At 43.2% G+C, this 15,035-nt stretch overlaps 1 protein-coding gene across 1 annotated transcript in view; it reads right to left on the bottom strand.

The window, feature by feature from the left end:
* Nucleotides 1-7,378: 7,378 nt before the first annotated feature.
* The window catches only part of khdrbs3 (KH domain containing, RNA binding, signal transduction associated 3), a gene marked incomplete at its 5' end in the record, with an annotated part of 76,059 nt that continues 68,402 nt past the window's right edge, over nucleotides 7,379-15,035 (bottom strand). Inside the window, 2 exons of the mRNA XM_079288767.1 lie at nucleotides 7,379-7,542; nucleotides 10,429-10,481. Of these exons, the coding sequence (XP_079144893.1) occupies nucleotides 7,451-7,542; nucleotides 10,429-10,481 (145 nt within the window). The 3' untranslated portion in view covers nucleotides 7,379-7,450. The remainder of the gene's footprint in view (nucleotides 7,543-10,428; nucleotides 10,482-15,035) is intronic.

Here is a 15,035-nt window from a genome sequence, read left to right as displayed (position 1 = left end):
GACCAATCAACATGATCAGGCTGACCTCGAGCAACAAAGAGAATGCATGAGAGAATGACACTAGAAATAAAAATGGATGAAGGACAGTGAGCAGAACAGAGAGAGCAGTCTGAAACACAGGATGAAAGTACACAAAATCCTCCACGCCACTGTGGAAAAACAAAAAGGCACACAGATGGGCAATCCCAGAGGTCAAGAAGTCCATCTCTGTATCTTTATTTTGAGGGCACACGGAGAAGGAAGCGCTGACAGTTTCATCATCCCATCCAACACTGATGTAACGCTAAAGCTGAGTCGTGTTCACCCGGCTGCCCAGGTGATTGCCCCCGAAAACCTGAGACGAAATCAAACCAGCAGAGATGACTGACGCAGACAAAGATAGAAGCCATAGGTTCTGCTGGTACCACTCTCTGATAAGGCAGCCTGTATAATGGTGTTGTGAGTTATAACCAGCGGTTTTAACAACTGCTGATAAAACCAAATGACGCTTTATATCTTTTTATCAGCCATGATTTAGAAGATCTTTAATTTAAGTAATTGACAAAGGAATTTTAACAAAATCCTGATTGTCTGCAGTTGTAAATGTTAAGAAGCTGACAATATTCTACTGTACAAGTTATCAACAACACAACCCAACACACAAACATTGATCACTTGTGTCCAGTTATTCATCACATTAACCGTCTGCTCTTTGCAACATGAACAGCAGTATTACTGTGACTTTACACCAAATCCACACAAACACACAAACTCTTTTTCGGTTCTTTTACTTCCCTACTTAACTGATTGACATTTTCATTCATTTTACTTTATTAGTTGTCACGACTTTCCTTTTCTTAATCTTCTCGATTATTTGAATACCTGTTCTTTTGGCCCTTTTCCAGAGGGTAAGATGTCAAACGGTCTCTTCTGATTAATGTCACGTGTCATTTCTTTCCAACCTGGCAACCCATAAGCATTCTTTGTAATGGCTCATAACTGATATATGAAGCGAAGGATGAGAAAGCATTTTTAATATGCATTATAGTTGTGCATTTAGAATAACGCACAAGCTAAATGTGTTGCACCTTTTGACGGTGTCTTTGCACTTTACAATATACCTCTTCCTAATATCAATATGTCACACATTCACATATTCTTGCAAGATTTTGGCCAGGCAATTTGGGGTAAATCTGAGCTTCAGTGTCTTGCACAAGGACACTTCAACACGTGGACAGGAGGAGCCGGGGGTGGAACCACCAACCGATGAATGGATGCCCTGCTCTCCCCTCCCATCATCAACTCCTTGGCTCGGCATTAAACCACTCGCACTAATTAACTGTCACCTTCAGAATGACTGAGCAAAATCACAGCATGACTTTGCCAATAACAGAGAGCTGCAGTCATATGTTTACGCTGCAGTTTTACTGCACATTGCATGTTTTCACGTCGTACATTACAAGTGCTCTCTGTCGTTACGCTATGATGTTGTTGCACCTCTGGAAGAACACTGCGCATTAGCGTGATAAGTCTATCATTTTTGACTTACAGTAATAAAGTAAATACACTACAATTAAAGCACTGTGAAGCGTAATCACACTTTTCCTCTGGAATAAGAGGCAGCGCATTGATTCTCCATTATTCACCGTGTTCCTCGGCAGAGTTAAGGTGTTTTAAATGCCCAACACGCTCAGCTTACCAGGAAGCAAATACCATTGAGAAGGTCAATGTTCAATGAGTGGAAATGGGTGTTAAAGTAAACAGTGTAGGTGATGGGCTTTTAACCTTCCTCATATTGGTGTCTCTGCAATATCCCCGTACCCTACGAGTCTATTCACATTGTGCCCGCAAATATAACAGCATAAGTTCTGTGTTATTTCATTCTGAGCACTCTCTCTCTCTCTGCTTATATTGCTTCCATCTCCGCGCGTGTATCGTGAAAGAAAAAACAATTGCTTTAATCTCCCGGCCCTGCTAGCACTGTTGGTTTACAGAGAATATTTGCGCTGAGGGCTCTCCCCCACGCTGCTGGAATGGAAAGCCAACAATACAGTAGAGGTGGGACCGGATATCATCTGAACGCATCAGTTTATGAACCGGGCTGACCAGCAGAGAAGCCAACAACTGCTGCAGCCTCACACTGGGTTTATTGGGGAAGAATGCCCTGAAAGAAAAAAAAGAAAAAAAGGAAATACATTTGTTTGTTATGCACTAACACGCACACACACACACACACACACACACACACACACACACACACACACACACACACACACACACACACACACACACACACACACGCACACACACCACACACACACACCTTTATGGGTCTTGAGGACTGCACAGTCCTTTTAAAGATTCTGGCCTCAGTCCATTTTTTCAGCGCTGATGAATAAAGAAAAATTAGATTAGAAATGATTTGTCTGCAATGGTCGGTGTCGGGTGTAATTGATCCAGTGAGGCTGAACGCGCGGCTCAGTGCGATATTACGGCTGCTTTTACCTGTTGAAAAACAGCAGCTGCTTCTTGTCTGGCTTTGTTTTTGTTTATATCTGTGTATGTATTGATGGGAGGGGCCATGAACAGATGGATTTTAATCTCAAATTTCACAGAGCTAAGAGACAACTTCAAAGTGGATCAGCCTGAAGGATGGAAACGGGGGGGGGGGAGGGGGGGGAAAGAAGCTCAAGGATTAAAGAAAGGCAGCATTTACATGAGGGGAGAGATGCATCCAAGGCAGCGGCGGAGGGAAACATACAATATTTAAAAGGTTGGAGACGGAGACAGCCTTTGCAACACAGTTATTTGATCTGAAACTATTATTTCAAGGGTGTATCAAGGTAAACAATATCCCTGCAGTGGTGGAGTTTAAGTTAGAAAAACAAGCCGACCGCCAATACTCAGAGCTTTCCCCTCTGAGTTATTAAAACTACATTTAGTTCAGACTTCTTCACAGAGCGTCGGTCCTCAACAGTCGGGACGTGGAAATTGCCTCCGTGATTTGTTCCCCAACATGACACAGTGCAGCGTTCATATGTACTGACTTTGAAGTGTGGTATCAAAGGGAGAGAAGCTTCACATTCAGAACTGCACAAACACAACGCATTGGGAAAACTTCATCAGTAGGATATCTACAAACTACTAACTTATTGAATCAGTGATAACTGCGTAACAGCACTTGAAAATTTCACCTCTTGTTCATTGATTCAAATGGTAATCACAAAAATAAGCACGAGCATGAGAAAGACGTTTATTGGGTATGTTGTAATTGAAAAGGTTTCCATTGCTCAACATAATGCCGGTACATTCTCTGTGTTGCTGCTACTGTGTAACGATTGATCCTTCATAATCTGAGGTTCCAGAGATGAAGGAGCACCTCAACATTGATCAGGGTGTTTTGATCTCAGTAAGATGAGGAGCCCTCCAGTTAATGACAGAACTAAAGGCAGGAGACAGCCAGTTTAGACCCTGGACATGATTAAGAGGAATACAGGTGGATAAGCACACTTTACACAATCAAAAAGCCATTGTTATAAAAAAATTATATACACAACTGACCAAAATCAGTTATAAATAGGGTATGCAATATTGAAAGTTGCTGGTAGTCGTGAACTATCTCTTCCTGTATTTGCTTTGAATGGAACTTTAAAATGTCTGACTTTGGCAGTTTGTAGACACTCTCCCTCCTGACCACACAAATGTGACCTGAGGACATTGAGGAAAAAAAAGTGCCGAAAGCGACACATGAACTGCAACAATTCATAATAGACCAATTGTCTAATTTTCCAACGACGCTTACGTCAGATAAGCCTCTCGTGAAGCCACCTCAGAGGGGGAATCAGCCCCCGGAGGTGATGAGCCCGAGATGCAAGCTTCAGGTCGCCGTGTTATTGTCTGAGGCTTGGCCCGAAGCGCCGGAGAGAATCACTTCCTCTAATGGAAAACTATTGTCAGCCACTGAGGACATACAACTGTGTGGAATACGGATCAGCCTATCTGGACTTATGCACAAGGCAGAATGGAGCTCTCTATCCGTTAGAGAGCTATTTTGGAATTGTAATATCCACTGAAGTCGATTCTGATTAAGCAATACATCTGGAATAGACTGTACTCTAGTGTGGGGCTGGCTGGTGCTTTCCAGTTCCGTGGTAATGCATACAGAAAACCAAAAAACAGCATAAAAGGAGGAAAGAAAGCTACATTTTCTATTGTACTGCCCCATATTGTAATTCTGGGAACAGGACTAAACATCTAAAGCTGTCATCATGCAACAATGTAACAATAAGGCACTTGGTGAATTATTTATTCATTGGAGTGGATGAGATATTGGTTAATGAGCACAACATTATGAGATTAGAAGTGTCTTTGCTATAAATATGGCATACCCTTAGCATACTGCATTATTGATTTACTCATCCTCCCTAGTGGGCATTGTCTCATGTAAATGGTGGACACATCCTCTCAACAACAGTCTAAATCAAGAGAGACGCAGGGCAGGTTCAGAGTCAGTTTAGAGTGTGTGTGTGTGTGTCAAATGTATACAGAACCGGGGAAGCTCTCAAGGAAATGTTCTCAGACAGATCGTCCCAGAGGATGAGGAACTCCATTTGCCTCACGGGTTCCCGCCGCTCCTTCCTTTCACGGAGAACGACGACCTGTGATACACGCGTTATCTTTTTCCGCCTTTTTCTGCATCTCAACAGGTCACTCTATCTCGTCCCCCGCTGAATTCACCTCAGTCCAGACCGTGAAAATGTGAAAGTCCGTCGAGGAGATCCTTTGTGATGTCGCTTGACACCGTGTGGGCTTGAATATGTGGACGGAAGCTCGAGTGCGGTTGGTCAAATCTATTAAGAGAGGAAAGGAGAGAGAGACGAACAATATGAGCTTCAAAAAAAAGACAAAAGCACGGTGTGTCATTTTCAAAGTGCAGCAACAGGGACACCCCGTTGTGATTGAGATGACGCAGAGTGCTCTTATACACTAATTGCAGAGGTACAAAGTGAGGCAGGGAGTCCAGCAGAACAGCCATCCCCCTGGGGGGGGGGGGGGGGGGGGGGGGGGGGGGTTGTGAAAGGGTATAACAGGAGAGCTGAGGGTCGAGCCTCCAAACTATAGGGCCAATTCGGAAGGATTCTTTTGAGACCTCATGCTTTCAGAATATTTGAATGTTTTGCATGCAACACACCATCATGAACATGTGACAGGTAATGCAGAAAACAACATACCTTTAGCACCCATGAGATAATTGGACGGGTGGCCTGGTCTAGCCGGGCAATCGGCCTAAAAAAGGAGCATAAAAACACCATGACCATGCAAGTTCACAACATAAACACATTTTACAACTAATATTATGAAAACAAATGCCAAGACACAACACATTTTATGTTTCAATTATTGTAGCAGAGGATATATTTGATCAAAGTCTTAGGATAAAGTTATTTCACTATACAGTTCGTTGAAATATTACTGCGATTTATCATACTTTTTTACAGTTTTTTGTTACAGATATCTAATTATTCCCAGGTTTGCGGCTAGATTACGGACTTAACAGAGACAGGAAAACATGTTACATTTAAGTTTAGAGAGGGTTTATGTTCAACTACGTTAGGGGAGAGGTTAAACTGGGTCAGGTTGTTTACCTTGTGGGACGGAGGTCTTTTTAAACAGCTACTGCCATCCTCTCTCTGCGGAGGTCAGCTGGGGCTCATTTAGAGTCTCTTTAATGGACGGGGCAAAGGCAGGCTCTTTAAACGACTGGGAGAGGGTCACATGACCGAAGGAGAACAGAAAGAGCAAAACAAGAAGAGAGAGCAATCCCACCCCCTGCACTGAACCCGACAGGGCCTAGAGGTGAAGGAGGCTCTGGTGCAGCGCTGCCGGCCGCTTCTGTCGGGGTAAACACTCACAGAGTTAATGTGTGTTTACTGATGACGCTCGACGCGATCAGCCGTTCGCTTCACATCGAATTATGTGAACAAACAGAGCGGATTGGGTTTCAGGAGTGGCAAAGTCGTTATCGCTAAATCCTCTACATCTCGGTTGGAGAGATTTCCAGCAAAATGCATCACATGGCGCTGAAATACCAACAGGAGACGGTTCTTATGTGCAAGGCCACAAACTGCCATTTGCTGTTTGTGCTCTTTGTAAGCAGTTTTTTCGGGGTAATGCCATCTTGCTACCACTTCGGATTTTATGCCACGGCATGTGTTGTTTTTCCCTTACTTAGTTATGAGGATATACATTGTGTTTAAATTCATTGCAGGCCTCTACCTATTGGGTAGAAATCCCCAACGTGTCCAGCTCTTTTCATTTGGGTTAGTTTAAATTATGAGTGGTATTTATGAGTCCATAATTATTCTCTCGAACACAAGTGGTTTCTTTCAAAATGTTTATTGAGCATCAACAAAGAAGAAAATATTAAAGGGCTTACATAAGCTGAAAATCATAATCGTTGAACAGATCTCGAGATGGACATGATCACAAATTCACCAGCATGTGATGTAGCATCTTAAAATTGATTAGTATGCCTACAAAGTCATCTTGTATCAAATCAAAAAATTACATCAAAATTACTTATGGTGAGCATCTTAAAAAAATCACAAAAAATGAAAAAGCCTGTGGATTGTTTTGCTGCTCTGGTTGTTTCGGTGTACAGGAAGTATGAGTGGCTATTTATACATGTTGGTGTGCATAAGGTATGAGTGACTATTTATATATGTATTTCATTTTGGGGGGGGGGGCATAATTATGAACAACTACATGGGCTTTTCAGAATAAAACAGCTGACATATCCACAGATGCACACAATGCTTTTATAAGCCCTTTAACACTAATTAACTATTAATTTACAAAAAGGAGGAAACAGCAAAGCATTGTGTATACAGTATGACCTTTTCTCTTTTTTTCAGTTTGTAAACGTTTCATTTACAAGGGACACAATTTCACCCGTTACCCCTCAGAAAAATAATATCTACAATAGACTGCACTTCCCTAGAACTAAGCTACGACATTTTAAAGTGACCAACCACGCAGATCAATGTTATCTGAATAGAGGGTCATACATTAAGTTGCACTGGCAGCTGTGTTTAGTTGTTGTATTGACAGCCGATAGTGAATCATCACCAAGTGAAGTAGCTTGGTGCAATGTCATTCTTCACAATCACAAAGCTGAGAGAGAAACTTAATGGGCTGTGGAGTCTTTCTTAATCTCAACGTCCAGTCACTTTCTCCTGGAGGAGAGGGTAGATTACCGGAATTGCTTTACACATTTTACCCAGTGGGAGCCTGTTTTTATAGTCAGGGGGATGCCATTTTTGGAAACTCATTCAGTGTCTCACGATCACCATTTCTTTTGTGTTATTTAGCTGTTTAGTTTTCAATTCTAAAAAGGGGGGAGCGTCCATAAAAAATCCATTACTTGGGTTGAAACAGCCACGAGGACTCAGGTGCAGGTTGTATAAACAGTTCAATATCTGGTGTACGGCTGATCTCTGTACACTCCCTTGGTTGTCCGTGCTGGCGGTGCCTTGGCACGATTGTTTGTCCACTCTTCCAGTCCTGGTTAATAAGAAAAGAGCAGAAACAGATGGGGGGACAGAGGCGTTATTTTTAAATCATGTATTCGTAACAACCCCGATGCAAGTCTTTCAAGCTGTACACAAACTGTAAAAATGCACCCTCCGATGAACATGCAGCTGGAAGTTGTGAACACTTTGATCTTTGGTATCGTTGGTGCTCGTCTCAGAACAAAAGCACCGTTTCAAGCCGGGAACACAAACGGTGACTCACGCCAAGAAGCTTGACAACCTGGAAGGATGCGTCTCAGATAATTGAATGTGAGGATCAAATCGCTACTTGAAAAGGACCCGTTTAGTGGCTCCCAGCAAAAAAAAGGTCACAATTACCATTAGCCCAAATCAGCCCCTGTTCACCCCCCTGGTACTGTCAATGTGAAAGCGCCACTATCGATGGCACCCTTTGTCCGATCTTCAGCCAGCGCTGATACTTCCCCAGAGCGGAGGCTCACAAAGGGTTGTTTTTTTTTCCGCGTACAGGCTCTCTGTTGGCAGCACATAGCCAATACCCCTTAATTAAACCTGTCTCCCTTTCACTGACAGTCACTTTGAAGAAATAGACCAAGGTAACCTTGTGTTTCGAAAACAAGGGTGCACTTCAACGCTGTTTATCCGTTTCCTTTGAACCGCCGCCCTCTCTCTGTGTGACCCAAGGGGCAGCGCTTTTCATTTCATGTGGAAACACGCAGCGCTCGAATGAGTTGAAGGTGCTCAGTTCTTCTACTTGGTTATGACTTTCGAAAACACATTCAAATCTCTAAAAGCATGAGATGAACAATACATTCAATAATGCGGAAGAGATTTATGATGATGAATATGTTATCCATTTGCAGTCACAAAAAAGTCTCTAAGTAAAAACAATACAAAATAATATGAATCAGTTTTTATATCAATTATATTACATTAAAAAAATCTTGGATTTTATTTAAAGCTTGTAGCTCAGCAGATATAAATATACCAACTCATCCAACACAATCCAAATCAACACTGTAATCCTACATCTGCATCTACAACATCATTGACATTGTCAAACTATATTTTGTTTTAAATAATTAAATCGGTCACCTGAACCTGAATCTAGATACATGTTTCATACAGTTCATCTTGTATTTTCTACAAATACACTATTGGAGGTAGATCAACCCTCAGCTCGGCCTGCTGCGCCGAACTCCAGTTAGCTCTGCTATCATTCAGGTGCGCTCTGCAGCAAATATGTCCTTGGCCCACTTTGTACTGTACCTTGTTGAAGGTCGACACTATTGTTGAAAATTAGAGGCGTAAACTGTGTCTGACTTCTGTGGGAACTGGAGTCATTCACAGCTCGTTCCAGACACGATAATCAGCCTCTACAGCAGAGACAAGTCATTGGGAGTGGCCTTAAACAGAGTTAGTCTGTTCAGCTGACATTAAGCAGGCACACAGCATCCGTTTGGGTTGAAAACAGGGCCTGAACTTGTGAAACTATATAGTTTAAATAGGTTAAACATTGTGCTAGCTGGTGACAGGATTACAGGGATCAACCAATATCCGCCCTGTATTGGCTTTAGCGGAGGACAATGAACGTAATGATGTGAAAGAAAATACAAAGACATATCTTCATGTCAGCATCCTAATATACTGTGCTAATGAGGTGCTGGCTATGACTGTTTTAATACCTTTTTTATTTGCTTCCTAAACACACACACACACACACACACACACACACACACACACACAGACACGCATGCAAATACAAGAGCAGTGAAATTGAGGGCTGACCGCTCGTACCATGGAGTCATATGGAGCTAGCGCGGAAGTCTAGACCGCCGCTTTGAGTGCCAACAAATATTCATTAAAACAGAATATTGGGTGGTTAAAAGCACGTGTCAAAATAACAAGTTTGTCATGTTGGTGTAATTGTTTAATTATATAGGCTATATAAGGCAAATTAGTATTAATACTGTAAAATAAGTGTACAAGTTATATCACCAGGAAGTTAAGGTCTTCCCGTCCGCAGGCCCAGAGGCCCACTGCGAGCTCAAGACATCCCAATCAGCTGAAAGAGGCCTGCGATCGATCTTGGAAAAACTTCTGAAGGAACCTCTTCCACATGGGTTCTAACAGGCAACTACACAGACTGACTAACTTTGAATCCTACACGCCCTCAGAGCTCTGCCATGTCTGCCTCTGCCCGCCTCGTGCTGAAGGTGCTGCTCAAGTAGCCTGACTATAAAGGAAAAGAGACTTTTACAGCTGAGTGCATGTTTCGGCTCCTCGTGTTGTATACCCCGAGACAAGACCTGACAGGATGCTAAATAATTAGATTTCCCACAATGCCAAAATGCAGGGGTGTATTCCAGAGAGGTCTCCTTCAAAATAAACATCCATTTTTATGAATGTCAGAAAATCAGCTGGCAAAAGAAGCCATTATGACCCACTGCAGCCAAAGGGGGGGGGGGGGGCGAGAGGCAGAGAGAGACAGAGAGAGACAGAGAGAGAGAGAAAGAGAGAGCGAGAGAGAGCGAGAGACAGAGAGAAAACCGACTCAAGCTGAGTTCGCCTCAAGGGAGCCGACAATGTCAGAAGAAAGAGCTAAAAGAAGCTGTTAACAGAACGAGTGACTTAATGATCACGTGTCATCCGACAATGCTCAAAAACGTCAGAGAGCTGAAAGAGAGACACTCTGTCCGGCTTCACTTCTCTCCTTCCCGTCAGAACCCTCAGGTGAAAGTGCATTCATGTTTGTTCAATAAGTTGATGTTCGATGACACACTAATTAAAGGTAGGGTTTGTCATTTTCTTCAAAAATGATATGGATATTATTTTTTATTTTTTTATGTTGTGACAATTGACAGAAGGTATATTGGAGAAAGAAAGGTCTGCAACTCACCATACGAATCATACGACTCCTCACTTTGTCCGTATTCGTAGTAGTCATCTGAGCTGTAAACAGACAAAGCAGAAAGGTGAATATCAGAATATGAAACAAGAAAACAACGCGTTCTGTGTCGATGTAACTTATGGCAGAACATCAAAGTAACATTTATCATGACAAATACCATCATTTCTGCAGTGGCAATGAAGAAAAACACACGGAAAGACGTTTCTATATACTAAAGGCAGCTTTCAATCACTCAGAAGTTCTGCCACATTTGTGGCTTTACAAGGCAATTGCCTCCAACGTACTTCTGCACAAACTTCCAGTTCCATATCACTGCATATGGAGATCTATGAGAGGTGGCAACTTTAATGAAAAATAAAAAGATGGGGAGGCGAGTTGCAGAGCGGGTTCATTCTTCGCTTATTTATTTATTTTTTATTTGCGGTCGCCGTCGAGATGCTGACAGAACAATCCTGCGTCGGTATCATTCAGTAACCGCGCTATCATTCAAGAGAGGTAATTCATCATAAGGCTGCCACTGAGCCGACACCAGCCATCACAGCTGGGTCCTCTCCGCCCTGCCTGTCAGTCAGTCTGTCAGCGACAGCAGCACCTCTCTGCTCGCCGGATTAGGGAGCTGAAGGCACCATCGAAAACCCCCGACACACCACATCAACACCGCCCAACTGCTGAGGGCAAAGAGGTGACAGTGATGACACGCCGCGGTGGAAGTAACGGAGTACATTTCACTCCAGTTACCGCGATAGAGTAGCCTTTTTTTTTGTTTTTGCGGTGTGATCTTAAAAAGCCCAACTGAGGTCTGAGAGGTTGAGACACTCCACTCCTCCAATTACACCACAGTTTGCACTCCAGGAAATCAATCTCTACTAACTCTGTCTGCTATTAAGTCTGCTCTGACTGAGCAGTATCTGCTTCATAAAAAGAAGCTGCGCAGTGATTACACCTTTTCCTAATCATTGTCGTCATTTTCATTTTCATTCATAATTCGCTGTCAAACTGAACTTCTCAGTGTCACCTCTGATTCTGAGAGGTGCTACTATCACTGTGACTGTGTGGTGCCGTTAACCCTTAAAGGTGTTTTGAGGATAACCAGAGTAATGGCGACATTTGAGAACTTTGTTTTTGGTTTGTTGAAAATGTAAATATGGCGTGATCCCCACATACACAACCGTATTCACCTGCATTGTGTTGGCATTGAGAAAGAAACAAAAACACATTTACGTTACATTTTCTGCATTACTAAATACCAGAGAAAGAAAGTGAGGAAATATGTCTTCTTGTATTGTATTCTGATAACGCCCCTCTGATAATGTTTGATTGTTTTCTGCAGTCATTTCTTGGTACGCATGGACAGGACAACAGTCTAAATTGAGGACAGCGAGAGGAATCGTTTGAAGAGTACTGCGGCGGCTCAATGAGACATGAAACAAGCTCCCTACAGAGGCTTGAGCCTCAAGTCAGGCTGAGCATCAATTGTACACAGTTCATAATTCAACTACAAACAATGCTAAGCCAGCAGCAGCAAACAAGGCTTCCCGGCCGTGCTAACGTAGTCTCCGTCCAAGAAGCGAGGCCAGCTGCTCTGGGCGAGAGGCTTCCAGTCAGCTCTTGCGGGAGAGGAGCCACCATGCGCTCTGCCACGGGTGTCAAGTCGCTGCCGTGGCAGCTGAGTGCATGTTTCGGCTCGTCGTGTTGTGTAACCCGAGACAAGACCTGACAGGATGCTAAATAATTAGATTTCCCACAATGCCAAAATGCAGGGGTGTATTCCAGAGAGGTCTCCTTCAAAAAAAACATCCATTTTTATGAATGTCAGAAAATCAATTTGCCACAATTCACAGGTGCCTATAGACATATTAGGAAGCGTGTGAAATATCGGGCAATCTCGGGCTTTACTGTCCGACTCTGGGTCATATATTCAACAATAAAAAATAGCATCCAAATAAAACAAACAAGGTTGCTGCACAGCAATGCTCGCACTATGTCAGAGGCTTGCTTACATGCTGTCCAGCTTTTTTCACTGCATTCATTTTCACTGTTTACCTCACAAAAAAAACTGCTTAAAAGAACAGCTCTTTTGACTTAACTCTTGAGGTTTCTCTGTTGCTGAAGGCAGAGAGGACCAATAATAGTCCGTCGCTGTGCTGAGAGCTGCCACTGCAGACCTTCTCTCTTCACAAAGGAGACGAGTGCAGCAAAAGCTGCTCGGCGCCTCTAATTTCTGAGGTGACATTTTATCAATAACGCTACACAACTTCTCTCTGTAGTTACTTTCTCTTCTCAATTACAGAGACACATCCCGAAGGTCAAAGATTCCGGTAAAATCCTGCTTTGTGTGGCCAAAGGTTGGACAGCCCCTGCTGTCCTTCAGCACATTCATCATCAACCAGCAGTGTGCGCTGCACACATCAAGAATTTGAGCATGCCAACTGAAAAAGAGCTTTATTTTTTAATGCCAGAACACAGATAACACATGCAGTGTAAAGTACGGTACTATCACAGAAAGGGACTCTAGGGGAGAACATCTATATTTGTTATTTGGCAATTTAAGTAGAGGAGCAGTTGCTTTGTAGATCATTATTATCCCCGCCAGGAGAATCGTGATCAACGCTTGTGTGTGCGTGGGACCGTGCGTGAGCGAATGTGCACCTCTGTGTCTGTCCACGGCTGATCTTGCATTTTGCTGCAGTGATGACACCGCTTGTATTGCTAACAGCTAACTGCTACACATGCAGACAGCTTGGTTAGTTTAATTGTTTTTTTGTTTTGGAAAGATTGCATGACTTCAAGCCGATTGCCTGCATACACGCTGCTTGTTTTGTTCAAATATGAAGTTAACGCACAGCTTGATGTAGGCATGCTCCATACAAAGCTGTATCATCATGTACAGGAAACATTGAAGGCACATCCTCCAGCCACTGGCTTTATTTGAAGTTTTCAGGTTCCTTTAATTAAGCAATTAATGCCTCGTACATTCGACATTCATCATCATTGACTCCGAATCACAGCGTCTCCTTGTCAGAAGTGCACAGCTGGTTGCATGAACACAAACATGAGCTCGGGTGACTGGCGTGGTTAGATCTCACTCCAGACGTAGCCCTGTCATAGGTGTGAAAATGCTCTGGCTTTCTAAATAGGTCAGCCGCTGATTTGACATTCATTAGCAGAAGGCGTCCGCTGGTTTCCCCAAACTTCATCCGTCTAAAGCGCAGGCGTGGACCACGAGAGGCAAACACAACAGAGGAGGGTCGTCTCTTTCATCAGGCGCCTGATTCCAGATCTACTTTTCCACAGGTAAAGACACTGCCTCTCCAGAGTATCTGTCATCTCTGCAAATGCTTCGTCTTAAGCACTGGTGTTGCCGTTCCTGGGCAACACGAAACAGATGGCGGTGTTAAATCTGAATGATGTAGTACACGTCCCTCGTGGACTTTGTTTTCTTACATCGCCATTACTCTTCCCGTCCTCTGTGATAAATTTGATGAAATCTAGAAGTGCATTACGAGGGGCTGCAGAGGTAATAGGCTACAGCGTCGGCGTGATGTGGAAGGAAGCGGCTGTTCTTCTATTAGCCTATTTAATGCACATTGTACACTTTAACTTAACTTGTTGAGAGTGCACTTTACTTGAATGGGAGACGCGGTTGTACTGTGAATCCTTCAGCAAAAATACTTCCCTGTGTAACAGTGCTTTTCATATTTTCTTTGCACAAGATTGAAAAAAGTAAAATGTGGATGAAAATGTCCCACTGAATGCTCGGAATACGCCGACTCAGCGGTGATTTCTACAGACAACAATGCAATGTAAAAATGGCTGAAAAAAAAAAAAAGTAGCACTTCCCTTTTTTTTCAAACATTTAGTCTGAAATGAAACTCACATAATTCCAAATGGAAATCCTCTTTATGGATGCACTGGTGATTGCTCAATGTGGTGGCTGATTGCAAAGCTATCTCCAATGCTGACCCCCTGCTGTAGTCACAAAGAGTGAAAGAATGGCCTACAGCAAAGATCTGCCTCTACAAATGAGTCTTATCTCTGCTTTTAACAGACCTTACTTTCCTCTTTCTTTTTTTCTGGGGGGGGGGGGGGGGGTAAAACATAAAGTCCTTCTTCAGGGAAAATACTGCGTCTTGGAAACATGTTTGAGTTGTTACACTGTGACCATCTGGCATCTGTGAAAGACGTTATGTCTTGTTGAAGGAACATTACATTTACAATTTATAATACACCTTTTGTCTCCAGACAGAGTGAGAGGTGTAAATCCCGCCCTCCCTTCCCTCAGATGGTCTAATTCCCGCCACAGCACCTGTCACTCATCCAGACAAGCCGTCTACCTTGAAAGCAGCACCCAGGTACCCAGCAACTGTGGAGCGCCGTAGGCATTCCAGAGGCAGACAGCTAACACAACCAATCTGTTCGCAGAGAAAAACACAATCCGGATATTCCCATTGTACTAAATGGGTGTTGTCTGCCTCAGGGCCCCGACACAACAAGCACACCTCAAAGAAGTAGCATCGACTACGGCAAGCTGATCATCCGCTGCAGGTGAACGCAACACAAAGACTGTAGGGGACACAACAAGTCGCTGCTATGCA

The sequence above is a fragment of the Melanostigma gelatinosum genome, assembly GCF_949748355.1.
Source record: "Melanostigma gelatinosum genome assembly, chromosome: 17".
Lineage (NCBI taxonomy): Eukaryota > Metazoa > Chordata > Actinopteri > Perciformes > Zoarcidae > Melanostigma > Melanostigma gelatinosum.
Note: the sequence above shows the minus strand (reverse complement) of the source record. Positions and strands in the feature narration are given on the sequence as shown.